The sequence below is a fragment of the Agelaius tricolor genome, unplaced genomic scaffold (assembly GCF_023055355.1).
Source record: "Agelaius tricolor isolate 1412-34295 unplaced genomic scaffold, bAgeTri1.0.p SCAF_17, whole genome shotgun sequence".
Lineage (NCBI taxonomy): Eukaryota > Metazoa > Chordata > Aves > Passeriformes > Icteridae > Agelaius > Agelaius tricolor.
Window position 1 is genome coordinate 11,285,067 of NW_027269277.1, and position 26,887 is coordinate 11,311,953.

Genomic DNA, 26,887 nt, shown 5'->3' on the forward strand with positions numbered 1-26,887 from the left:
GTGGGTAACTTCACTGCAGCAAGCACCCTCTGATGTGTGCACATCCATTGCAGCTCACACTGATGTGTGCACATCCATCCCAGCTGAACCCCCCAGCCCTGCACCAGGGCTCCTCACAGCAGTCACGTGCACTGATGTATAAATATTCACATGTTCAGCACCTAAGGTAAGGATCATATTTTTTTTAAAACTCTCAACTTAGGCCCAGTATTGTTATTTTATCCCACAAAGGTAATAAGTGACCAAATCTTGGTGAACAAAACATGTCAAGCTGGACCCCCTACCAAGTATTTTTGGGCTGATGTTACAGATGAATCAACTCCTTCATTAGACAGTCACTGCTTAATTCTGTTGTTCTGTGGACTCTCTCCTAGTGATTTTATTACTGTGTCTGGTGCATTTCCAATTATTGTCTTTTTCCAACTGCAAAACCACTTTAATTCTTTCTTTTTTCCCATGAAAGCTGATTATATCCTAAATGTTTCCATTTAAAGAAAAAGTCTTATTACTCTAAGTGTACATTTTTCCATTCATTTATTTACAACCATCTTTGCTAAGCTGAAAATTCACAGTAGGCTTGAGTTAAATAAAATCAATCCATTAAAGAAGAATACCAAAATAATCAGAGAGCCAAAATCTAAAGTAGGATAGTTATAAAAATTATTTCTTCATGACAATTCACTTGCCCTTTGGCAAAAATGCCTCATTTTGACACAACAAAATTTAACACCTCTTCTGCTTTTTTGTTATTTGGAGCACAGTGAAAATAGGTACAAGAAAACCAACTGATGACTAAAGAAAAACATTCTATTTAATCACAGTATGTACATCCAAAACAGAAATTACAAAGCTGCAATTCAAAATGTGTTCACAACACCACTCCACCACGGTCCATGTGCCAGATGCAAAGATTTTTTTGCAAGCTCCTGGCAAAAGGCAAATTCCAGCCACTGACAGCTCACAGCAGGCACCAGGTGAAAGGAAGAGAAGGGCAGCAGGGGATGCAGATGCAGAAGACCCCCAGGAAACTGCAGCTCTGCACTCCCTGCACATTCTCTCACCCCTCCTTACCTCTGGCCCAGCTCCCAGTGCCTCCTGTGTCAGTGTGGCTGTGCCCTTTCCCCCCTGACCCTGATGCCAGGCCAGGGTGACACTGCCTCCCACCTCATCAGTTCATATTGAAATGTTTTGCACACAAGGCATTGCAAAGGCCCCTTAGCAATGTAACCATGTTTTACTTCTGGGCAAACATCTTAGTATATATTGCACTCAAACTCTCCTTTCACAGAGATTTTCCTGAGGTCTCTGAGGAAGCCTGTGGAAAAGCCAGGAAAACAGTCCCTGCTTGCAAAATCCCACTATCCCTAAGAGCATCCCTTCACTCTTTCAGATTAAAGCACAAAGAAATTAATACATCAAATTCCTCATTGTCATCCTCCTCGGGTTTCTTCATTTTCTGCTGCAAATAGTCCTCTCTTTCTTTAGATGCACCTTGGAACTCAATTTTCCTCACGTTAAAGAGGTGTTATCACGGGTGACAAATGCAAAGCTCCCATTCTCAAACTGTGCTGGTGATTTGGAGCAATTGGACACCAAGTACAAAGTGTACCCCTTGCAGGGAGTATGAATAAAACCATGCTGCTGCTTCAGTACAACTGCATCTCTGCATGGAAGAAAAATGGCATAAGAAATGGTAAAAAGAAAAAAAAGTATCCATATCTCCTTTTCCTTCTGCCAATGTTCCCAGAGCTTAATGGAATTCAAATATACTGAGTACATAAATGATTAAACAAAAAGGCAAATTAAGTTTCTTCTTGGTTAAATTCCTGTTTGGCATCTTCCATGTCCTCTGTGAGTGGATTAGTACTGAACATTAACACCTCCAAGGTGATGCCCATTAATTGCCTTATTACCCTGACACTTGCAGCCTGTGGATGGTCTCTTTCTCCCTGGTGCAGGAAGTTTCCTAATTCTAATGAGCACATTGGGCATTTCCATGGCACCAGCAATGGGTTATTTCAGCTTTTTCCTCCCTGCCAGTGAGCGCAGTGGCAGCAATCCCTCGATCCATTCATTGGCAGCCAACATCATCTCCTGCCAAAAGGCCACCTCCTCCTGAGTGGAGTCCATCCAGTCCACAGAGATGCCATAGCTCAAACCTGAAAAGAATGAGAAACTTTGAGAGCTACACAAAGAGTTCCCACTCCATGCAAAAACACTCAATGGGATGTAACTGCTGCAGGCAATGTCTTAACATAAAAGCTGCTGACTGTCCCCCAGCAAGCTGCACCCTGAGCACCTCCTGTTTTCTTGCAAATGCCCATTCTACACCACAGTTCAAAATGAAGTCACTGCAAAAGCCATAAAATGCAAGAACCCTAAACATAACCTGCCAAGGAAAGCAATATTGGGCTCAAACCCTTTCTGCATGTTTTTGAATGGTAGGAAAGGTCTTAAAGGCTTGGTTTTCCTCTTGGAAGATTTTCTTGTGGACAAGGTGGAGTACTCATCAAAATTCTCTTGTTTCATTTCCATAGGAATCAAACATACCATAGCAGAAAAGTGTGTACATCCATTCCAATTCAACCAAAATTTTAGGTGCCAATTATTTGTCAGTGAGAGAGAAGTCTAAATTTAGATCACAGCTAATCTTGGGTTTGGCATTTTTATGTTGTTTATTGTCTATTCTTGTCGCCCTTTCCTTCTGGAGAGTCCACAAGCCACCTGGTGACATGTGAGGTGGAAACCAGAGAACATACAGGCAAATCCAACAGCCACAGTGTGTGCACCTGCCAGGCAGACCTGCCAGCTACCATGAGCCTTGTCCCCCAGGGAACACTTATCCTCGATTGCAACACTGTGAGATGTCTCAGAGAGCACCTCAAGGATGGACAGGCACCAGGTGCTGTCCTGTGTGACATTCCAGTCCCTACCTGAGCACTCTTCCCTGGCAGGAGCACCAATATAATGTTGGTTTGTCATGCAGCCTGTTTTCCCAGCAGGAAAACTCTCTTGAGTTTTTCCAGACCTCAGATCTGATGTTGGCAGAAAATGTGGGAACAGAGGGTTGTTACCATGGCACCAGGGCCCCCTCCATCCATGACACAGTGCAGGTACCACTTACTGAGACTCCCCATCCCTGGTTTCTCTCCAACAGCAAAATACTCTGTAACTTCCCACTTTACCTTGTAGCACTACAGGAACAGTTTTGAGTTAATATAAAGGAAAATACTGACCTGTCCCAAGGCCCAGCCTGATTCCTCCAAGGAAATGGTTGGTAAGTTTCTCATGATCCCACACAGTGAGTTCAACACAGGCATCCTTCAGATCCTCTGTGTGAAAGCCATCATACACAATGGTGTGATTGAAAACAGGGTTTGTGTCTCTCTTTATGACTCTGGTCTTTTGGTAGCTCTTCTTACTGGTGTCTGGAAGCACATAGCTTTGGGAGGAGAAAGCACACAGCATGAACACTGAACATTGACCAAGAGCTTTATCACAGCAAGGATTTTCCTGCTTTTCCTACAGGTGAAAAACAAGGGCAATTCTCCCCTACACTTCTCCCAGTGCAACACAAAGGCTTTCCAATATGGAGGCACAGCTTGGTGAGCCTGAGAGCAGAGTAGGAAGCACAGCCTTTGTGGGAAGCACAGCCCAGAGCAGGAGCAGCCCCGTGCTCAGGCACTCACCACTTCACAAAGGAGTCAACTCCGGACGGACGCAACTGCAGCAGGTCCTTGACGTCTTTGACCCAAATGTGAACTTCACCAGAGGGAGGATTCCTGGGCCCTGCAGTTTATGAGAAGAGAAAAGCTGTCATGGCAGCCAGAGCCACAGCTCAGAATGACAGGGCTCCTCTCCTGTGGGACCCACACAGCTCCTGTGTGCTCACTGCCCCTCCCTGGGCATCTCAGCCCTGCAGCAGCTCCTGACACAACCCACCAGTGCTGTATCAGACAGGAAAAGAGATGGAACTGCTGAGCCAAAGCAACCTCCTGCCTGTCCCACAGTAACACGGCTTCTGTGCTGCTCCTACCACATCACAGCACCCTACAGTGCCACATGCTCATAAGTTGGAGGTCGTTGAGCCCTTCCTCTCTCCCCAGTAAATCCAGATGTGGAAATCAGATGTAGGCTGCAGGCAGCGCTGCCAAATACTGCCTTTGTGCTCATCTCCAAGGTCTTGCTCTGCTGAGATTGCTCTTTAAGCAGCCCCATAGCAGATGAGGCACTGCAAGCTGTGTGTTTGCCCTTAATGCATGAACCACACTCACCCAGGCTTCCAGGGGGGACATACTTAATGGACAAACTCATCACTCCTCGATGATCCACACCATTAATAGCAGAAAGGCTCTGAAATGGAAAGGGTTATGACTGACTTAATGGACTTCAGTGGAGGAGCACAAATGGACAAACTCTGATTTTCCATGGCTGGAGCAGCCCCCTCCTAGGGCAGTTCATTTCTCTGTGGGCTTGCTCTCAAACTCAGCCTCTCAGAAGCAAAAGCCTGAGGATTCAGAGTACAAGGTTGCCCTTCCAGACATGTCCAGCTGGATATAATTAAGCATCTTGGTTCTGAAAGATAAATGTCCTCTATTTGCTTAAAAGGGACTCATATCAGACCTGTGAATCCAGAAGCATGCAGGAAGCTGTACAGGCTTTACAAACAGTGGCACCTGAATATTCACCTTTCAAGGCATATCAGCTGCTTCACCTAGAACTCTGCTGCTTTTAAGACTTTAAGACTGTTGTTTTGGTTTTTTTTTTTAAGTCTTCATGTGAGTGCAGAGAATGGCAAAGTCATGTCAAAGTTGCTGTGATTAGGGTCAGGTTGCATTTATGACTGTGTCCCTGCAGATCAGTCACCAAAACAGAACTGAGAAGGGCATTGTTCTGAGCACTGAGCTGCACTAAGGTGCCCAGGGGTTCTTCCCTAGTGCAGTTCACATTGTCCTGCTCCACCCAAAGATCTCAGAGGAGTCAGGAAGGGCTACTGCCACCCTCCAGGCTTCAGGGCTGGGCTGGAAAGCAGGACTGCAGTGAGACACTCACCCGGGGCTTCAGTGGGTACCAGTTGAGTTTCCTGTTGCTCCAGTCCCAGCTGGCCAAGTCTATTTCAATCTCTCCCAAAAAACTGTTACGTCCCAGTGGATCATTGTGCCAAACAGAGAGATTTAATTTTTGGATCAGCAGCACCATTTTCTCTATTTTATACTAGAGGAAGAAAGAGAAATCAGGTTGCTCAAATTTTTTCTTCTGTTTCTTTCACAAACAGAAATAAACCACACAAAAGCTTGAATAAGCTCTGAGACACTCAAACCCACCCCACACATACGCACTACCAATGGAGTGGCTTCAGTCTGAACATCTCTTTTTTTGTCCTGTAGCAACACTACTACCCTGACAAAGCTTTTCTGCTGAGCACAGGGAAACCTGGCATTCCATTCATCACAGGGCAAAACCAATATTCTTTCAAGAATTATTAACACAGGCCTGGCCGTTGTTAAATAATCCTCCATGCTTTGATGAGTATGATCACATAATGCAGACCTTTCTTACCAGTCCTGTGCCTTGTGACTGCATGCCAGGGAAGGGGGGAGGACAAACAGCCCTTGCTCTGACTGCAGGACCCTATTGCATCCAAAAATCTGTGTGGTTTTGGCAGAGAAATCTTGGGTGCCACACACATGGGTGCAGAGGAGCCTTTAACACCCCAGGGCTCTCAAAGCCCAGGGAAGAGCAGTGCAGTGCAGGCAGGAGGCAGCAAAGAATCTGGCCAAGAAGGCAGGGTCTTTCCAGACCTGCCTGACAGAGGTGCCTACTCCAGCAGAGCTTTTCAGAGTGTGTGTTTGTTCTTACCCGTAACACCTCATTGTACACGGGGTTCACTGTCCTCTTCTTCACTGACGTTTTCCTCTTACCCATCCTGGCTTTGTCTGGGAGCAGGTAAGTTTTAACATACCTAGAAAACAAACTCCAGTTGGACAGTGCCCCACATTGCCAGCTGGCAGGAAGGAAGGAACCATTACATCAAAAGAAAATAAAAATCCTCCAGAAGACAGAATTCAGGCATTAAAAGGTCACTCACGGGTCAGATCTGCCTTTCCTCTCATCCACCACAGCCAAGCCCCTGCACTGGGACACGTGCACCTGGAACTCCCGGTTCTTCTCATCATAGTCCAGAGCAAATTCCACGGTTCCTTGGGCATCCACACTCCCAAAATCACCACTGTAGACACTGAGCACACTGCCACTCACCTGCCAGGGGGAAGAGCAAGGTCAGTGCCACTGAAACAGGCACAGTCTGACTCGGTTCTGGGCAAAGATGAGAGCCTGAGAAATGCATTCCCAGAGAAATACTCTGGTGTTCCTGTTCTTGTGCAGTGTGGTGCTCTTGACACAGAGAGGGTTCACAGCTGTGGCTGCTCTCAAGCAAGCCAGAGCTGGGAAATGTCACAGACATATTTTATGAAAAATCATTTTGCTAGGATTTTTTCTCCTGAGAAGCTGAGGGGCCTCAGAAATGAAATGTAAACAATAATTATCTGCTGCTGTGGAATGCAACAGGTGCATCTGTGATTGGTCTCATGTGGTTGTTTCTAATTAATAGCCAATCACAGTCCAGCTGTCTCAGACTTTCTGGTCAGTTGCAAGATTTTATTATCATTCTATTCCTTGCTAGCCTTCTGATGAAATCCTTTAGTCTATTCTTTTAGTATAGTTTTAATATATAATTTTCTTTTAATATAATATATATAATAAAATACTAAATCAGCCTTCTGAAACATGGAGTCAGGATTCTCATCTCTTCCCTCATCCTGGGACCCCTGTGAACACCACAGGGAAATCCCTATAAGAGTCTCACAAGGATGTGCTATCCTAGACCAGGACTTAGAAGCATTGAATGCTCACAAAACACAGAAGTTTTTTCACTCCTAAATCCCAAAACTTTGGGGAATGGACTCAGATATTCCTGGGGGGACCACACCTGTCTCTTCCCTATGCTTACAGAACAAATAACTGATATCCTGACCCAATCTCATCACTAAGAAAGAAAGATATTGAGAGAACTTGAACTATATTATGAGAACTTGTTCTTTCAGGTAGATATAGTCACACAATTGTCAATCCATTTATGAAACAGGCTAACAGGAACCCTATCAGACTAGAAATGTAGGAAGAACTATTCCTATCTTGTTGCTTACTCGCAATGTGCATGGAGCAGCACAAAACAGATACAACCCTGTTCTGAAGAGCCACTGCCCCACCAGAGACAGCCTGTGCTTGCCCCAAAGGCACAGGAGCATGAGGTTTCCCCAGATACAAATCTGGAGCTAGGCACCCAGGAGTTATTTGCTTTCCCAGAAAAAACTGCAATTTGCCCAGACAACTTGGGCTTCTTTTTTCAGGTCTTTGTCTTTCACTGATAGAAAGTCAAGAAGCACAAGCAAAGCTCAGCCACGGAAAGCTGAGATAATTTTCCCTTGCACCAATCAGTCATGATTCCTGACAGGATATCATAAAAGCTAATGCTGTTTACAAAGCAAATCATTAACCCTCTTGGCACTCTCTGTGGTACCATCATGAACATTTATCAAAAATCCTTCCTAGTAATTAACCCAATTCTTCTCTGTCTTCCCCGACTTACTTTGGCTCTGAATTTTATTATAACCTCCAAAAACCTGCTGAACATCTCCAGTCAGTCCTTGGAGCTGCATTTACCATCCCATCAGGATACTCACCCCAGCAGAGAATCCTGAATGAGATTTTCAAGAACACTTGCATGACGTGGACTCATTTTCAGCTCCCAGATGCTCCAAATTAGGAGAAGAACTCATGTGCCCCAAAGTTTTTAATATATTTATCTACATTCATGACCTTTCCCTACCAGCTTTGCTTCATATATATTCTGTAAGTCTCAAATATACTCCTTGGAGAAATCTATAACAGTAACACAGCAAATTCAAGCACTTTTAAGCAGCTCCATCCCCAAATACTGTCTCTAAAGAGTCTTCTAAAAACACTCAACTAAACACATTCAGCTTTTTCAGCTTTCCTAAGAAGCTGAAGCTCCAAAACATGCTTTTGCTGTCCAACTCTGAGTTCCCTCTTATCTGCTGGTAAAGGATGAGCCTGCAGAGGGTACCCATCTGCAGTCCTGAACCACAAACGTGCCCCTTAAGAGCTGTGTGCCTCATTTTCCCACCTAGAAACCCCTTCCCCACCTCCTGCACCAGCAGGACCCAGAGCACCCACCCCTGGCAGGGGGGGCTGTCGCTTACGGGGAATTTCACCAGCAATGACTCAGTGGGTCTCTATTTTGAGGTGGCACCTGGATTTAACCTGAGCCAGTAATTTATCACCCCCATTCCTTTACCAATGTACCCTGCAGAAACCAGCAGGCTGCTCTGGAGGCCCCAGCAGCAGCAGCAGCCTAACTGCAGCATCCCTGCATCCAGCTGAGGAGCCTGGGCAGAGCCCCCACGCTCAGGACCTACCGAGGAGACAGAAGCCATGTCAGAGGAGTGGCTGCCAGTGCTGGGGGACTTCTTGTGCCTGCCCAGCTGGAAGCTGAGCTCCGAGGCCGTGTCTGACTCCGTCTGCTCAGAAAACAAGAAGCATCTTTAAGCTGTGCCGAAGGAGCGCTTTGCAACACTGGAGAGAAAAAGGAATTGCTCAGCAGAGTGCCATGAGCAGAGATCAGGTTAGCAGAGCTGCAGGAGAGTGCAGGGAGCCTCCCCAGGGCATCCCCTCCAAGCAGCACTGAACGTCATCACTCACTGCCTCCAAACAGAGCTGCAGGCCCCGCCTGGGCTCTGGGAAAGGGCACACAGCAGCGTGGCTGGACACACAGGGCAGCATCCTCCAGGATGGAACAGCTGCCCTGCCTGCTGGGGGCTTTTCTCTTAAGGCATTTCTCATGTGGAGGTTCCAGTTGTGGGTTTCTCTGGGTCTGGATTGAAGGCACTTGAGATGGTAGTTCATGTTGGGACTCATGTGTTTATTATTTCTTATCAGTAAAACAGTCTCACTACTGTGAGTTCAGCAGCTTTTCATTAGAAGGCACAAAATGGCCAACAATCTCTGGTTACAAGGTCTTTTCTGACTAAACTATCAAATTAAGAACTGACACCTAGATTATTTTCCCTTTTAACCCAATAACTGCAATGCAGACTTTTCTGCCCAATTACAAAATGCCCCCCAAACCCATGGAGAAGGAGGAAGAAGAAGCATGAAGAAGAAACCCAGGATGACACCCTGTGTCCTCCATCTTGCTTCCATCCACAACATACTAAAAATCTCAAAACTTAAATTTCTCACCTAAGTGATACACCTACACTGCTCTCTATAATCTATTTCACACTTTTGTGGATTCTAGTCTATCTTGAAGTCTGGGAAACTTTTTCCATGAATGAGGGTCAAAGTCAGTGCTCCCCTGGGGGTCAGGGTTCCCCAGAGCAGAGAGAGAAACATTCCCAGTGCCCTGGGTGTCCACATGTTCATTTATTCATGACATAACCAAGGCATGCTCTAAAGCAAGTACTGTTGGTTTCCAGGAGAAACATCCCCATGACACCAACTGCCATCCAGGGGATGCTGTGAACACTAATTCAGCCATTTCTGGCATCAACCCACCTCAGACAACAGGAGGGGAGAGGATCTGCTCAGTTCTTTGACTCTTTCAGGTTCAAGAAATTGATGTGGTATCAAATGAGGTTTATTGTATGCTGCAGGTACAAAAAAAATGGCATCAAGATAGCTGGTCAGAATCAAGAAATTATAAGTCACACTTTTATTAAAGAGCACAAGGAAGGAGGAAAAGCTTGTGGAAGGCACTAGAGCACTACCTACTTGCTCTGTCTGTGTCACCTGTCATTGAAGCTGATCCTCCCCAAGACAAAACTCCTAATTAACATCTTGAGGCATTTTCAGTGATTTTCATTCACCGTGTGGGAGTGTGGAACTCCCTCTAGTGGCTCATCTAATTCCTCATTGGCACCAGGACATAGATGTTGCCTGCTTTGTGTAGACTGAATTTACACTAAATCCACCCAAATCTGCCTCCTTGTCAAAGAAACCAACCATGTTCACATTTTTATCTCACAGCACACTGCCCTGAAGAAAAGAGCACTAAAATATTTATACCCACAATTTCACCATTGCATACACCTCTCAAATACTCTGCTAGACACAGAGGTGGACAATAGCCAGATTATCTAAAAGAAAAAAGTTAGAAAGTTTCCTATCAATAGAAAGATGGTTACTGTACTGCTTAAGTGTCTAACTAAAACATTGTTTGTATCTTTATCTTCCAATAACTCTCTTGAAGATGACTTTCTCCATCCCAGAAGAATTTGTTTTAGAAAGAAATATGTACATGAACATATACACAATTGTTTGGCATTTTAGGCATGATGATACATGCTTTGGTGCTCAAAATGCCCAAGAGATTCTTAATTTAACATTCATTTTCTATTTACTGTTTTTATTTCCAACCTTGAATAAATAATAGTATCCACAGACTATTTGCTATACTGCAAACACGAAGCTGTTACAGGAGGGTTTCCAAGGATGAGCTTTGGGGCTCAGTGTCCTAGGGTGATGTTATGATGCTTGTATCCCCATTTATGTGTTCTGTTTATGCTGGATATTATGTTTTCTCCCAGTTTTCCCTAAATCAGGACACTCTAGATAAGGGGAAGCTGTAGTCTTGGTTGTCTTGGTGGAGACCATGTCCCTGGACAGCAATGGGGGCCTGGAGCTTTGAGCCAGTGTTCCCTGTGCCACATCAGGCACCCCATGATGGGCAGTGCTTGGCACGAGCTGCCAGCCAGGGTGGGCACAGCCACAGGGCTGTGCAGTGGGACCTGCCAGCAAGCTGCCTCCCTCCCATGGCCAGCCTTGGACTCAAACTGGCTCAATCAAAGCCTCTGAGTGGCTTTACCTTCACCTTTCCTTGGGCATTGCCTTCCCATGTTCTCATTTCAGTCCTGGCAGCCTCTGTCTCACCCCTTCCCTTGGAGGCAAGCTCTTAGCTGTCTTTTTGGGCTTGCCAATCCCTCTGGGGATTGTCATTGGCTTTCTTGGGCACAGAGGCTGCTGCCATGGCTGCAGCTTGCTTGGGCTTCTTCAGGCAGGCTGCTGCTTCCTTGGTTGCCTTCTCCTCAGCTTCTCTGGGTTTCTCAGGGAGAGACTGTCACCATAAAACATGTCCCAGCTGGGGACATCAGTCCAGCCACGGGCCCTGCTCTGGGTCACAGCTGACACCAGCTCTGGCACCTCAGATCAATCCCCAGGCTGCCAGCAGATCCCACAGCCTCATGCAGGAACAGGAGAGATGAGCACCAGCTTCTTGCCAACCCTTTGAAGCCCTTGTGGTTTTGCTGAAGTAACAAACCATCAATCTAGCTGTAATTTCCTGGCTCTGAATTTAATTTTAGGCAGTATAAACTCTCTAATTTGATGATGAAACAATATGTCATTTTCCTTGCCTGATACATGCACAGAAGCATGGTGATGAAAAACTGGCATAATATATCACCTACAGCAAATGTAAACCAAAAAGAAGAAAGAAAGATGTTACTCACTCTCTGAGGTTGTGTAAATGTTCACCATGCTCTTTGCAAGATTAATGCTATTTGCTCGGGCCAGTGCCTGAGCAGCAGGAGAATGATCCCCATCTTCCTCTGGAATACACAAAAAGCCAAATCAACATGGTAAATAAATAAATAAACACAATGGGCAGTGCATCAACAGGCCTGTGTGTGTGTGTGCCTCCCCTGGTCCCTCTGCCCAGAGCACACTGCAGTCACACTGCTCAGGGCTGCCTCCCAGTGATCCAGGTGCTCTGATGTCTCCCCTGGGAAAAAAATCTCTTCACACTGTGTCAGGAAATGCAAATACTGGATTAACCCAGTCCCCAAGACACACCAACTCTCGTGAAGAGCTTCCAGTGAAACAGAGCCATCTGCTAATATCATCCTGAAATAAATTAATTAATAAAGGAAAAAGCCCCGAGAAATACTAGAATGATCTAGTGTATAAATGGTTGGACTTAATGATCTTAGATGTCCTTCATACCCCAAAATATTCCATAAAGAAAATATTTACAATGACCTGAAGTGCAACTCAGGATTTTCATAGGAATGTTACATGAGGTAAGAAATAAGCCAAGAAATTACACAATTAAAAAATAAAGATCAGATGAGTCTGTGGAAAATCCTCTCAAACAGGTCTTATCCAGGTACATGAGGACTGAAAATTTGGAAAAAGAATGGAAGATGCTCTCTCTTCATAGGTCTGCTTGGAAGAGAGCAGAGCTGAGGGTAATCAGAGCCCAAATGTAGAGTTGCAAGTAACAATAATGTTTTCTCATAGTAACAGTCACTACAAGAGCCCATCAAACCCAGAGGAAGAGGCTGCTAAAATGGTGATGCTATTGACACCATCATGGTTGAGAACATGGTATCAGAACCCAGGAAGAACAGACTCCTTGTTCAGTCCACTTTGCTTAAAGTTTAATATCAAAGTTCACTTGCACATTCCAAAAAAAACCACAAAATGTAATTTAGGCACTGACAGCCAGTGGCTATATCAAGATACTCTGAGAGCCAATGTATTTATTAAACACTTTGCTTCACATTTTATTTCTTCTATTTGTGTTAGACTTATCTCTGCTATCACAAAGAATTCTTCCAGTCCCACATTTGAAGAAAATACAATCTTGCCAGTGAGTGACATAAAGTGAGTTCCTGTGTTGTGTTGTAGGCAGTGGAGGGCTGTCCCAAGGTGAGCTGCTTGCAGGTAAGGCCCAGGGACTGGGAGTGGGGAGGAAAGCAAGGGAACAACATGGCACTGTCCCCTTCTGCACTCACATAGGCTACACAAGATTTGTTTCCAGAGCTGTTTGTGGAACACATTCCATAAAGATAACTCTGCCCAAATTGCAATATAGGATAAATGGGCAGATGAAGAAAATGTGCAAAATGCAGAAGCATTAGGGAAGAAAACCAGCTTAGGCATGGCTCTGTATTTGGATTTCACAGGGTGCAGTCACAGCCCTCAGTACCTGAGTAAACAGCTGAGTCTGCTCCCTGAACAGCTTCTCTCTGTCCAGATGGTTCACCAGGTGTTGGCTGGTCTGAAGATTCGCACATCTTTTCCTCAGGTAGCTCTCCATTTATTTCCATGTTGTCTTGAGTGCCCAAATCAGACCTTTCCTCTTTCTCATCCTCGCTTTCCCCATCTGTGGGCACAGGCTCTATCAGTATCTGCACCCTGCTGGCCGGGGCCCTCCCTGTGGGCTTGCGCTCTCCTGCCACCACCAGCTCCTCCTCCACGGGTGTCCCTGGCCCCAGTGTGCTGCCAGACACATCCTTGGTGGGTGGCTCAAGCTGGATGGAAGGTGCTCTCACAGGCAGTCTGGATTTCTTGGAGCAGTGCTGCACCACCTTCTCTTCCTCGGGCACCAGCAGCTTCCCACTGCTTTCACCCAGCACATCATTTCTTGTAACCAGGCCCCCTTTGCTCTTGGCACTGGTGGAGCTGGGAGTGACAGAAACTGAGCCCTTCCTTGCAGGAGTGGCACAGCTTGGCTCTTCCTCGCTGGAAGACAGGGTTATTGTCCTTTTGTAGGGGGTCCTTGTTCTGGTGAAGGCACCAGGCTTCCCTTCGGCGCCCTGGCCTGGCCCAGGCTGCAGGGAGAGCGAGCGGCCCAGCCTGAGGTGCCGAGGGTCTGCCTCACCCAGCCCTGCCTCCGGGCTGCCCCCTGCCCCAAAAGCCTCTGCTCCCTTCTCCCAAAAGTCCTTCAGGCTCCTGAAGTGCTCACGGTCCAGGCCGATCTCCTCCTCCCTGTTACTCATGGCTGAGATGGTGTAGTTCACCCCCTGCCTGCCGGCCCGGCCGCTCTCCCTGTCTGTGGGCAGCGCTCTGGGGCCTGCCAGTGCCTCCTCCTTGGAAAGGCTGATCTCTGCTGGCCCCGTGGGATTCACAGCCTGCTCACACCTCAGGAAGGTTCTGCTTGGTTTCTTCTTAACTGGTATTTTGCTGGGAGGATAAGTTTCCTCAGGAGGAGTTTTTGGCCCCTCTGTGGCTCCATCAGCAGCTTCTCCTCCAGCTGCAGTGCTGGGCTGAGGCTCAGCATCCTCTGAAAGCCTGGTGGGCACTGGAGATACTCCATGACCTACAACAACAACAACAAATGCTCAGATCCCACTGCATCATATCCAACCTCCCTGGAAGGTCTGGGCTGCAATTTCTCAATGAGAAGACACAGGGAATTTTTAGAAATCATCAATATATTCCTAGTTCTTTTCCATATTCAGACTCTAGAAAGCTCCCTTCCATCTGAAGAAAGCCCTGAAAACCCCAGTCCTTCTCCCTGCAACAGGGCACTGAGAAAATCCACTGAGCTCTAAACTGCTGCTGTGAGTTGTGGATTTGTTTGCAGGTTCCCTTTCAATTTGACAGCTTCCCTGCTGGCTATTTGCTATGTTCCAGAACTACACTATGCAGTCAATGCTGGAAAGAGAGGGGTAAGTCCTCTTCTGGATTAAAGAGCTGAGAGCCAAGCACTCAGTTCAATATGTACTGAGAGCCCAGAGAAATTTCATCAGTTTGCTTTCTCCCTTGGTCCCTGCTGCCCTGCCTGCAATTCACAAAGCGTTGGCAGCCCATTCTTATATGCCAAGGTACTCTTTGTTATTTATTTGTACACACACTGAAAAACATCTTGTCTCTTGGTGTTTGATGTGAGTGACAAAAGCACCAATAGCTCACTGAACAAAAAACTTACCTTTTCCAGACAAATGAAAGCTGTTTGTTGCAGTCACAATTGGACTTGTTCCTGTGTCACTCTCCGAGGATGAGACATCATGTATGCTGGAACTCTGAATAGAAAACAAATCTTATCAGTGTATAAATACTGGTAAAGCTGGAAAAAATGTGTTTTATTTGAGCAGAGACGCCAGGGCAGGCAGCCTGTGGAGCCCCTGTCAGCAGGTATAGATTGTGTGAAACCTCAAGGAGTAACAAAACAAAGTGCAGAGGCTGTGCCTGTACTACCTTGTATGATGCAGACAACTGGACAGGAAGTCTTGGCTTCGGTTTTGGCAGAATTTTCTGCTCTGTGGTTTCAAGAGTAGGTGTACTGGATCTGTGGGAGAGGAGAAATGTCTGAACAAGGAGGTCTGTGGTAATGATGTGCCTGTTTGGGTGCTCAAGCAGTCTTCAACACCACCTCAGTTCTGCTCAGATGCAGAACTTGCTCACTAAAAACAATGTGTGTCAACTACTAAGTTTATTCAGACTTTCCCCTTCTGGGAGGTGCCAGAAGAGCCCAAGGGCCATGCAGAAGGGAGAGACATTTCTGTGCTATGGCCCAGGAAGGAACAGGCCACACCTTGCTTAAGACGGAATGAGAAAAACAAAGCTAGCTTTTCAGGATTTAACCAACCCCCTGCAAAAACCCACTGGGTGTTGTGCCAGCAAAGCAGGAGTACCTAGGGCCTGTTGCCTCTGGGTCCTTCATTAAACAACACCCACTAATCAGCTGCAAGAGGCTTCCAAGTGTTGTCAAAGCCCATATTTAATATTTAACTGGAGCAACTGCCACCTGTGGAGAATGATTCTTCATTCTGCTGACAAAAAAAAAAAAGGCAAATACGATGGAAACAATAATACATGAATATGTGAATATTTTAAATGCTCTCCATAGTCCATGGATATTGAGTGAGGTCACTGACTTGCTCACTGGAGTGCTTTTATAATGGATGTTTCTGCTCAGTCAGCACAACGTGAAATCCTACCAAGCCTTGATGGAGAGTGCTGAGCACTGGACACAAAGGTTGGCACCAGCAGGAAATGAGCAGTTTCCTCAAACCATTCATTTTGTTAGTGTTGCTCCATAGCAAAAATTAAACAAATAAAACCATAATTACTTTGAAAAACTAACCAGCACATCCTGGCATTAGAGACAGCTTCCATTTTACTGATCCCTTATCAAATCATGCAGGAAAAGACCTTTGTGGGATAAGTACATTAGCACTTGATTATTAGGGGTGGATTGATATTCTGACAATTTCTAGAAGAAGGACCTAAAAAATACCCTATAGAACTTATTACTTATAGAGTCTTGGAAACTCAGTTAGAGACCAGGGTTTAATGGGTAGCATTCAATTCTCATTAGAAGTAAGAGCAGCAGCCTGAGCACTGCACATGCAGCAGAGTTACCTTCCCTCTCCTGCACCAGCAATGTCCTCAGGAAAGGCAGGAACTGGGGCAGCTTTGCTTTCCAGACTTGTCTGGATGTGCCTCTTGTCCTCATCTGTAATACAACAGAGACATCTGAGAAATGACATTTCATTAAACTTGCCATGTTTGGTGTGTTTTGTTTGGGGTAAGAAAATGCTTTGCCCAATGAAAAAGAGTCCCACCAGCACAATCCCTGGGGGTTTAAGTGGAGAGGGTTTTCAGGGGTTTTCAGAGGGTTTTCAGGGCTTCTGTCTGCTCTCCTCAAGGCTGGGGTGGTTCCAGGGCAGCAAAGGCACTTCCAGACCCCGCAGGTCCAAGAGGACAAAGCTGCCCAATGCCTGACTTGTTCCAGGAGCTGTCACATCACTGGAAACCTCCACAGGATGCTGCCACTGACTGTCAATAAAGTTAATCTGTTCCAGGATTTAAATTCAGCCATTTCCTGTTTTGACTCAAGTCATCCGATCTTGGCAAACAAAGGAGGAGGCCAATACAGTTAATGAGGAGATCCCTGTTATTTTTACTGGCACAAGGCCCAGCTATATCTTGTGAGCTCCCAGAGACCCCAAATTAAAAACAACAGAGGATGGTAACTTTTACAGCAGACTGCAGGGTATAATGCTGTATTAGATATTTTGTTAGCAAATGGGTTTTCTTGCTACTGCAAAACCAAAAGGATTAAACTCTCAAACAGATAATAAAAAGTAACCTTAGTCTGGTCAACAAGATCTGCACATATTTATTCATGCAGCTAGGTCTATTTTAAAGAGAAAATTTACCTATTACAAGAACTGACAAACCATTTTAGGATATATTTCATTAAACAATTCAGTAGAAAAAGAAGTTCAGAAGATTCAGAAGTAATATTAAACAGTACAGCCTTGCTTGTTATCTGGTTGGAAAACCTCCTGAAGCCCAAGAGCAGGCCACTCCTATGGTGAGAAGCTCAAAACTCAACACTGCCTGGTGGTGCCATCCAGCAGGGTCAGTCTGCAAGTCACAGCCATATCCAAAGATTCACTCCCCCCTGCCTGTGCACTCCTATGGAGAAAAATGCTGCATTCCCAATCCTCCTGCCCTGGCCTGCTCAGAGCTGCGGCATTAGGGCTGCATGTCTGGCACACAGCGGGGGAAGCTGGGGGGCCCTGTGGTTTCCAGAGCAGTGGAAGTCAGGGAACTGCTCCTGCTGAAAAACAAGAGCCTGGTTGTGTAGGAATGAGCCAGTTTTAGAGAGCATGTTTCTGAGAGAGGGACTGTCCTGCCCATGCCAACACTGATGTGCACAAAGCACCACTGAACATTGTTTTAGGAGAGAGAACCCCAGGCATGGGTGGTGGCACGTGCTGGCCATGGCACGTGCAGGCACAGCAGGGCACACTGAGCAGATTTATTGATACAGTGAGCCACATCCTCCTCTTCTTCCTCAGACCTGGGGAGGGAGGTGCCAGCAGGTAGCTGTGCTGGAAGGAAAGGACCCAAACACAGAGCTCCCACACTTTCCCTGTCCCTGTCATGGCTGAAAAGACCTTGACAACCAAAGACTGTATTCATTTCTCATCCCACTTGCAAAGGCTCTGTGTTGTACTTGCTCTTCACTGACACTTCCCCCTCAGACAGAGCTCCTCATTCCTGCCTGGCAGAGGCAACAGGAAGCCTTCACTCCCACCCATCCAAATCCCTGCCCTAAAAATGGCTCAGCCCCTGCCACAGCTACACCTGGCTCCTATCACCACAAACAGTTTAGTGCATTACAATCCATCAAGACAAGCCATATGCCTTTGCTAACTTTGGGATGAGACAATATAAGAAGCAAATTCCAACAGAAATCAGGAGTGGCCTGACCAGTTTAACTTGCCCATACATGCATTTTTATACATGTGTATAAAATTGGCAGGCACTCCTGCTCTAACACTTTTACTCATTTCCTACCACTCTAAAACAAAGACTCTTAGTGCCTGGGACATGGGTAACTAACTGTGCATCACTTGCCACAGCAGGTGGATAAAATGGTCTCTCTTGTAGGTGATTTTTAGCCCTCAAGAATTGCACATAAGCTCAAGAAGTTATCATCAAATTCATCCATCTGTGCTGCTCTGCAGGCTGTAGTGTAAATACAGGGTATCTATCTGTTTTATAGATCTGTATTACTGCCCATGACTATTGTTTTCCTACTACAATCAATACCAACTGTGAAAACCCTCAGGGATCCCCACAACCCTCCCTTCTGAAGGCTAAAGCCCTCCTCCAGAAAAGATCACTGGGAATTTTCCTTTGCAAGCACAAATTTCCACCCCTCTTCAGCCCACTTACCTTGCAAAGGGAATGCCAGAAATTATCTCAGCAGGGCTTTTCCATGAAGGAATTTTTTCATTTCCCTCCCTAACACAGAGTTAAGTCCAAAGACTCAAATCAGGAGTTATGAACACAGATTTGACTAAAGGAACATGCAGCCCTTCATCACCTTGAAAGCCAGCAGAGGTGAATGACTGATCTTTCCAGGGGAAGGAAAAAGGTGTCAATATGGCAAGCAAAGGCCCTTATCTCATCTAAGGTGAATATATTAGCTGCAGAATCTTGATGCACAACCAGTAATGTAAAATGGCAGTAAGAGGAAAAAGTAAGAGGAAGGAATAAAGTCCCATGTTATACCTGAGCTTTACCAAAATAAGTCTGAGAATACAAACAGAGGAAAAAGGGAAGAAAAAAAAAGTTGAAAAAGGAATAATGTGCTTCTCAGCCACACTGTAATTTTTTCTTTGGATCCTGATTTTGATAACAAGGGATGTTTTTCTGGTACTGAAAACATAGATGAGAATCCCCTTATCACAACACGACTGTTTCTCAACAGACTGCCAGTACAGGGAGACTCCCACCCCTCCCACCCAATGGCACCAATGTTTTTCTGGTCCAGCAGTTTGTTTGGGGAAGATGTGCACTAACATACTCACTTTCTGGTTTGCCCTTTTTCCTTCTAATGGATGCCCGAAGGAGATCTGGCCCTGCCAAGTCTTCCTGGAACCGTTTTGCCTTCACTTCTGAAAACCATTCCCCTGTCACAAACTTCTTCTTCTTTTCATCTGTGATGGAGCCTTGAATCCTCCTGAAAGGCAGGGCAAGCACATCACCAAACAGATCTTCCAGGTTTCCACTTCCCCTGAGCTACCTTTGCTAAATGTCCATGGGTTCACCTGTCTGACACTATGAAGGATCCAGAGATTATTCTCTGCAATTACTAGAGCCAAACCAGCATTAGAACAGCAGGAAGTAAACACCTGATTTACTCTTTATCTGAAATGGTAACAGCACCTTGTAAACACAGGCTTTCACCTCTTCCAAATTTCACAAATCCAAATCATTCACCTGGCAAGGAGATTTGTCCACTTGCTTGGCTGCCCTGAGGGTTAAGGAAGGGGTGGGGCTGTTTATCTGTCTTGCACTTCTCCATTTTATTTGTTTATTAATCTATTTATGGCAAAACCTTTTGGATCAAATTTGCTGTAAACCACAGAAATAAATAATGATATTTAGGGAAGCCACCTGTCCCTGCAGCACTCTCCCTGGGCACTTCTCCTCTCCCTGCTCCCCCTGCCACACCTATTTTGGCACTTGCACAGTTAGCTCTCCCTCCTAGGCATGGCTTCTCCTACTGTTCCTCTCTTGGGCACACCCAGGGCTGGTTTTTGGCACCTAAACCTGTCAGTGCTCTGTACTCTAATCCTCCTCACCATGGCTTCCTGAATTAGCTGCCTTTCAGCTGGCACAGCTCAGCACAGGTCAGGGTGGGTTCCTGGAAGGGTCACATTTGGCTGCCTAAAGGCCAGGAGGGAGCAGGGATAACTGGGCTCAAGCCTCTGCAGGCCATGCTGGGGACTCAACAGAAGCTCCCATCTACTCCAGGGCTGCACTGCCTCCATGAAGGTCTCAAGGTGCTGGGCCAGAGGAAATAGTCATTTTAATCTTGCTGGCAGCACATCAAGGAAATGCCATTGACTTCATTTAGCAGGCAGGTTGTGTTGAAACCAAACATGTCTTACTGCAGGTGGCCAAATTGACAGCAAGGGGCTCTGAGCAGGACCTAATTCACTTCACCCCCAAATCAAAGCCTCCTGTGCAACAGCTTTCAAAGAGAAGTGAAACAAAACCAAAATAACCCAAACATTCTTTTTACCAAACCTCCATTTCAGAGGGAAAATATATTTCATTTCAGAAACAAACAAACAAAACCCAAAAGAAATAAAAACAAGCTTTTTTGAAATTGTTACAACTCAGAGGAGAGGTAAGAAGAGCATGCAGACACAAACACCTCAAGTCCAGGCTTTGGCTTCCAGTTGTTTCCTCAGCTCCCACCTCCAAGCAGAGGCCAGGGCACACAGGGTCCCAGGAGCAGCAAAGCTTCCTGCTCCCTCTTCAAGCCTTGAGCAGCCTTTCTGTACAGGGATTACTCTTTTTTTGGCTCAACAGCAAATGGAAGACTCGCATCCTTAGCTGGGGTAAACTGGCACAGTGCCACCCACACCCACTGAGTTACTAATTTCTTGCCATGGAGAATTCAGTGCCAGCTCCCTGAGCGTGGTGCACACTGTCAGCCCAGATGGTCTAATGGCTGGCATTTAAAAAGCAACAGCAGCAACAAGCAATCCTGATCAAGCAGACCTGAGCTCCAGGATGGCCAGTGGCAGAGGAGCTGCACTGAGCCAGAACCCCTGGCTCTGGAACAGGTCCCTGCAAACCTCTGGCAGATCATGTACCCTCTAATCACCCCTCTCTGTCTGACAGATGGTGCACACACACCCACCTCAAAAAGACACGGGGCAACAGAGAAGGGGATGTAAAACCTCATTTTGTAAAATCTCATTTTAAAACACACTATGGCCTTTCTGTGCTACCAGGTGAGTAAAACAAGGTAGCAGCTGCTCCCCTGCTCAGACCTCTGCCACCAAGAAATCAGCATCTTCCCCCACCGAGCAGGAAAGGGGTGACTGCCCTTGGCATCTCTGAGGGCTGATGATGAACTCAAAAGGAGAATCCCCTCCTGCCAGGAGAGGACAGCAGCAACAGAAGAATGGCTGAGAAAGACCAGGTACAATGAAAAGATCTATCAGGATCTGAGCAAAAGGGACAGCACTGCTGCAACCTGCACCCACACACATGCTCCTCTCTCAAAGAAGTGAAAAAGTCTCCCCCAAGGGAAGCTCACACCCTGCCATCACACACTCTCTCACCTGATACGATCCCCATCCTTCTTCTTCAGCTCTGCATCTCTCTGCAGAACCTTCATCAGCTTTTCATACTCCTCCTCGGTCAGGAAGCTCAAGTCCAACATCTTCCCTACAATCTTCTTCAGATGGCTCAAGGGGACTCAGAGCAGGCACTAATCCAGCCCAGGGCCATGGGCAGCCGCTCACAGCCCTGGTGCCGAGCAAGATGCGGGTGCAGAGAAAGGAGTCACCACAGCATGGCTTGGGTGGAACTCACCCTAGCACCTGGACTTGCAGGCTCTGGGCTGGCACAGCTCTTTGCACTGCATGCCTTCCCCTGCCAGAAAAATTCTCTCAGCAAGTCAGGCTCCTTTGCTTTTCCTCAGGCTCAGTCGCAGCGATTCCGGTGCCAGCGTCAGTCACAGAGGGGAGCGGGGGAAGGAGCAGCTCCTGCCTCAACAGGCACCGAAGCTCCTCTCACCCACTGCAGCCCCAGCAGCTCTGGCATGTGCTCTCCTCGGCAGGGAAGTCTGCTCTGTGGAGTTCAAGCATCCCTGCAAAGGAACAGCACCGAGATGCCTTTCAGATAAGCGTGACATATGGCAAGTGAATGTGTACATTGGGGGTTTCTATTTGTTCTCCAGCACAAGTTCCAAAACAAGCTGCCCTACTTTCCTCCCTGTCCTAGAGCTCCTCACGTGGTATTAACCTAACCAAGACAATGTTTTATTTTAGCCCTTTCCTACTAACAGATAAACAGTCAAATCAGCATGCTACAAACAAAATATGTATATAAATTACCAAATTGCTTGCTTGCTTTTTACCTCCATTCTTCTTATCCTCACTTCTTTATGCCCTAAATGAGACCAAGGATAAGCAGCCAACCTTTGTAAAGCAATCAGAAGATGACAGAACAGCAACCTGCAAGTATTTCTGCTGCATGTTATGCTATGAAATACCAGGGGCTGCTCATTTCCTAATATGTGTGCCCTTTGCTTTAAGCTGCACTGATATTTGCTATTCAAACACTACTGGTGCAGATCACTTTGTGTTTCAAAAGACAGTGAAAATAGCCAGAGGCTGCAGGGCGTGGAGGAAAGGTAAAACAAGCACTGCCTTGCCACTTTATTGCTTTTCCTCTCTCCCGGCCAACTTGAGGGCAGTAAGGCCCACCTTTGAGGGAGGAAAAGTTCTGCTCCTGTCCATGTAGGCAGTTTCTACCTCACTCAATTTTTCTACTGTTTGCAAACCTTTCAGGTGTTTGTGGGTTTCATGATACTTTGCTGTTTCTTCCAAAGCCACAGCCTTGGGAGTCAGATCATTAAAAATCAATAAATCCCATCTTTCATGGCAAACATGATCTGAAGGTCATCAGGCCCATTCCCTAACCTCAAAGCTTGTATCACCCTTAGTTTCTAATCTGTGACTTTGAGGATACCAACCTCAGCCCTTTCAGGCCACCTATTTCAGTGCTTTGCTGTCAGCAAGAAACTTCTTCCCATTGCTACCTGATTGTCAGCCCCCTGATTGTCAACACAGGAATTATCCCCTTGCAGCCATCCTCACTGGGCTGGACACCTCTGCCTCCATGTTAACCAGCCACAGCTCCTTCAGATCCCTCAAAGCTGGCATCTTCATAAGTTTTGTCACTTTGGACTGGACATGGTGCACCTCTTTCATCAAGGAACCCATCCAAAGCTGAGAACCGGTGAACTTTGCTCATCATGTGACATCATTTCACAGACTTACCTTATTTTACAGATGATAAACTCACAAATGTTTGTGCTTTTTGTAATGGTGTAACAATGTGTTAAAAGAAAGAACAGGCATCTGACCATAATGTTTACAAATAAAACCCTCAGAACACTGCAGGAAAAAGCTAATAAAGGAATGGCATTGTCATAAAAACTGTTATTGTTTTTGTAAAAAATTGCTGGAGGAAAGGAAACAACATTTCCTACTTCTTAAGGCAAGAATGGCTGTGCTTGTCACACTACAATATAGCCTTTATCATGTGACAAACTATCCATACCACTCTAAATAGTTTAAACAGAAACAATAATAAAAAGCCCTGGTGAATCTCTACTGTTTAAACCTACATTTCTTCCAGCTTGGCATGGCTCTTCCATGCTTAGTTCCATCTACTCCTCTCTGGCTCTCAGGCACAATCCTGCTTCCACAAAGACATTCACAGAATTTTCTGGGACAGATTTTATTTTTGAAAAGGTATCTAGGGACATATCACAGTATTTGCTTCTCAAGAACTTTTATTTATTTTTAACAAACCCCATGACACGTGGGCTGAAACTACTTCAGAAAATATTTTCAGAGAAGACTCATATTTATTCATCAGTATGGCAGTCAATTAAAAATAAAGGCTACATCTTGAGAAAAAGGCTACTTCTTTGTAAAGAGTCCTTTTTTTCCCCATGAAAATGTTTTCTCTCACTGAAATACCTACATTAGAAGGAAAAGGTTAACAGAAACCAAGATCCAACTCCTTTTGTTTATATAGTTAAAAATCAAACCACTTGATGCACCTGCTGTGGGAAAGGGAGCTGCTCCAGGAGACTGCTCCACCAGAGCTGGAGGCTCTGCTGGAAGTGTCAGGAGCTGCAAAGCTGCTGCCCCAGCCTGCAGGAATTAACAAGCCTGGGGAATGATCTCCATCTGCAGCATGGCCACAGGGCTGTCCCTGCCCCACTGAGCCTGGGCAGCCTCTGATGGGTGCCCCATATGTGTCTTGGGCAGTGCAGAGGCTCCACAGGAGAGCCCTCCATGGACCACTGAGCTGCAGAGCAGCAAGGGACAGGGTGCTAATGCTCACCTGGGTCTGAAAGTGCCATAGATGGAGGATAAGAATGAGCTGGCAGGTACAGAGTACTGGAGAAGGCTGTTCCAGAAGCTGTTTGGGTTTTTTAAAGTAACTCTCTTTCAAACAGTTTGATCAGATAAAAATTAAAAGCTTGCTTGGCCTGGCAGGTGTGAAACATCCCCTTTCAGAAAGGCAGATGCTGAAGGGGCTGACACCTTCTTTGTGCTGCATTTTCATTTTATTTCTGGGAGGCTTAACTGAGCTCAGAACTATGGTAATGCTCTGCAGAACTAAAGCATGAACTGCTCAGATACCCAGTACAGCTCAGTGCCCTTGCTGACATCTCCTACAGACACAAATTATTTGTAGGCCATCTGCAGGGCACTCCAATCTTGGTTCTGATTTCTCATCATGCACCTTTCCTTCAAATTGCTGCACATCTTCCTCAGCACTTGGACATGCACAGATTTATAACATATACCACAAGCCAAGCAGATTTTATTGGGTAGACACTGAGTGGCATATAAAGGGAGAGAAGGAATTTAGGAACTGTAACCTGACAGATTGGTAGTCAAGACCCCATTCCGTGACCTAGGTGAGCACAGGACCATCTAGACCCACCTCACCCTTTAGACCTGGAGCTGCACATAGGTCCATGTAATAAAGATATGAAAACCTCCTAACACAAAGCATAACAAAACCTGGAACAGATAATACTGATCTCACAAGAGTATTCATAGCCCAGTGAAAATAGCAGCTAGCTGGAAAGGCTGCTGTCCATACCTCTTTATCATACATCATGTCACAATGTAAGGAAATAACCTTCTTTTGCTTTACAATGTGTGGACACTTCCCAGTACCCTCATTAGTCAAGACAGCCCCTGGAGGGCAGGTCAAAACCAAGAGCAGCATTGTATTAAGAATGATGGATGTGCTCCTGGCACCCACAGTCACCCTGCAGTTCCCAGTATGTGCTGTAGTTAACTGCACCAGAAAGATTTAGTGCCAAAACTGCCATACCCAGAGAGCCCATGATCAGCCATGTGCCTCTCTCTGTCTCATGCTGGAGAGTCCAGCCCCACTCTTCCTCTCATCTGATTGCTTCTGCAATCAGTGAAATATGCAGAGACATTGCCATCATTCTTTTACTTTTATTTTACTATTATTTTATTTTTATTATCAGGCAAAACAGTGACAGCCATTATAATGCTCTCTGTCATAATACTATAATTTTTAATGGATGTCCTTTGCCAGCAGAGAAAAAATAAAAAGCAAACTGGTCTTTCTCTGTGTGAGGGATGGGCTGAAAACCAGCATTAAACCCTCTTTGTGGGGCTGGGCTGTCTGTCCCTGCCTGGTGCTGCAGTGCAGAGGGAGCTGTGATCCCTGTTGGTGCCCTGTGTTTGTGCCCAGGGCTGGCACTGGCCACTGTCACCAAGGCAAGGGGCAGTCCCAGCCCAGGGATGGGGCAGCTGCAGCTGCAGGGCCAGGTGTGAGCCCCACTTTAGCCTGTGGCAGCTCAACTGATCCAAGTGCTCCCTTTCACACACAGGCAAGCCCTCAAGGTGCAGAAATACCAATGGGAAAGGTATTGCACAAGCTCACAGCCACTGCTCTAAAAGAATGGAATTGCTGGGCAGTAGGACAGTGCTCCTAAGGCAGCCAAGGCTGTCCCAGGGAGAAGGCACATGGCTGAAGAGCAAAGAGTCTATTCTGCCTGTGGCCACACTCACACCACCAACCCTCCTTCTCTTGCTCTGTGCTCACATCTCCCCTCTCACTGTAATGAAATGAATATATAAAATACCTGCCTTTTGTTTAGTTGTTGTGAAACTCCATAGCATCATGAGAGCTCTTCCAAGGTAGATTATTTTCTCCTAATTTGCAATAAACCACTTGCAGCTCTGAACTGTCTACTCCTCTGCTGACTAAGAACAGCTGTGAACTACAAGAACAGAGAATCTGTTTAATTGCTTTCTGAAGCTATTCCACTAAAAATGTGTCACTGCACTGACTGCAATGATATTTTGTCTGACTTGTTGCAGAGAGAGAGACCTGCAGCTCCTACCCAAAAACCTCCTACCCAAAGCCCTCCTGAGCAGCTAAGTCATACACAAATGGCCTTCAGGTGGAGAGACAGCTGATAAGATAAAGAATAACTTCAAACAAAGCAGGTAACTGTGGTCTCCCAGAGCAGTCCACATCCAAACACATCTGTTACCATCACACAGGAAATGTCAAGGCCAAATTCTGGCAATGCCAGGTACAAATGCCAGAATTGCTCAAGCTCAACTACTCACAGACTTTAGAGATATTTTCCTCTATTCATTGAGGGCTGTACATGACAGAGTGCCATTCCCACCTCAGACAGAACAAAGAGCAGTTTGTGCTGCTGGTAACCCCCAGTGGGGGCAGCTTTGGCAGGCCATGAGCTAGAAGAGAGCAGCTCTGACCCTAGAGATGGCTCTCCCCTCCAGTGTGCATCCCAGAACCAAAAAAACTACTGCTCAGTTCATTCTGAGCACAGCCCTGCGTGGTTTCTCTCAGATCAAGTCATTGCTCCACATCACACTTTCCAATAACATCCAGCATGATGGAGAATCTCTGCTGCTTTATTAAAATC

The 26,887-nt window shown here is 46.0% G+C and overlaps 1 protein-coding gene across 2 annotated transcripts in view; it reads right to left on the bottom strand.

The window, feature by feature from the left end:
- Positions 1-517: 517 nt before the first annotated feature.
- The window catches only part of LOC139597295 (synaptotagmin-like protein 2), a 32,090-nt gene continuing 5,720 nt past the window's right edge, over positions 518-26,887 (bottom strand). Inside the window, exons 2-18 of one of the 2 annotated variants that reach the window (XM_071442448.1) lie at positions 26,072-26,209; positions 21,474-22,003; positions 19,200-19,351; positions 16,231-16,324; positions 15,064-15,154; positions 14,795-14,888; positions 13,070-14,182; positions 11,589-11,687; positions 9,637-9,728; positions 8,499-8,600; positions 6,089-6,258; positions 5,860-5,962; positions 5,053-5,214; positions 4,275-4,353; positions 3,690-3,789; positions 3,237-3,442; positions 518-2,159 (exon numbers count right to left, since the gene is read on the bottom strand). In XM_071442448.1, the coding sequence (XP_071298549.1) occupies positions 2,014-2,159; positions 3,237-3,442; positions 3,690-3,789; positions 4,275-4,353; positions 5,053-5,214; positions 5,860-5,962; positions 6,089-6,258; positions 8,499-8,600; positions 9,637-9,728; positions 11,589-11,687; positions 13,070-14,182; positions 14,795-14,888; positions 15,064-15,154; positions 16,231-16,324; positions 19,200-19,351; positions 21,474-21,574 (2,904 nt within the window). In that variant the 5' untranslated portion in view covers positions 21,575-22,003; positions 26,072-26,209 and the 3' untranslated portion in view covers positions 518-2,013. The remainder of the gene's footprint in view (positions 2,160-3,236; positions 3,443-3,689; positions 3,790-4,274; positions 4,354-5,052; positions 5,215-5,859; positions 5,963-6,088; positions 6,259-8,498; positions 8,601-9,636; positions 9,729-11,588; positions 11,688-13,069; positions 14,183-14,794; positions 14,889-15,063; positions 15,155-16,230; positions 16,325-19,199; positions 19,352-21,473; positions 22,004-26,071; positions 26,210-26,887) is intronic. The other variant, XM_071442447.1, reaches the window with a different exon arrangement.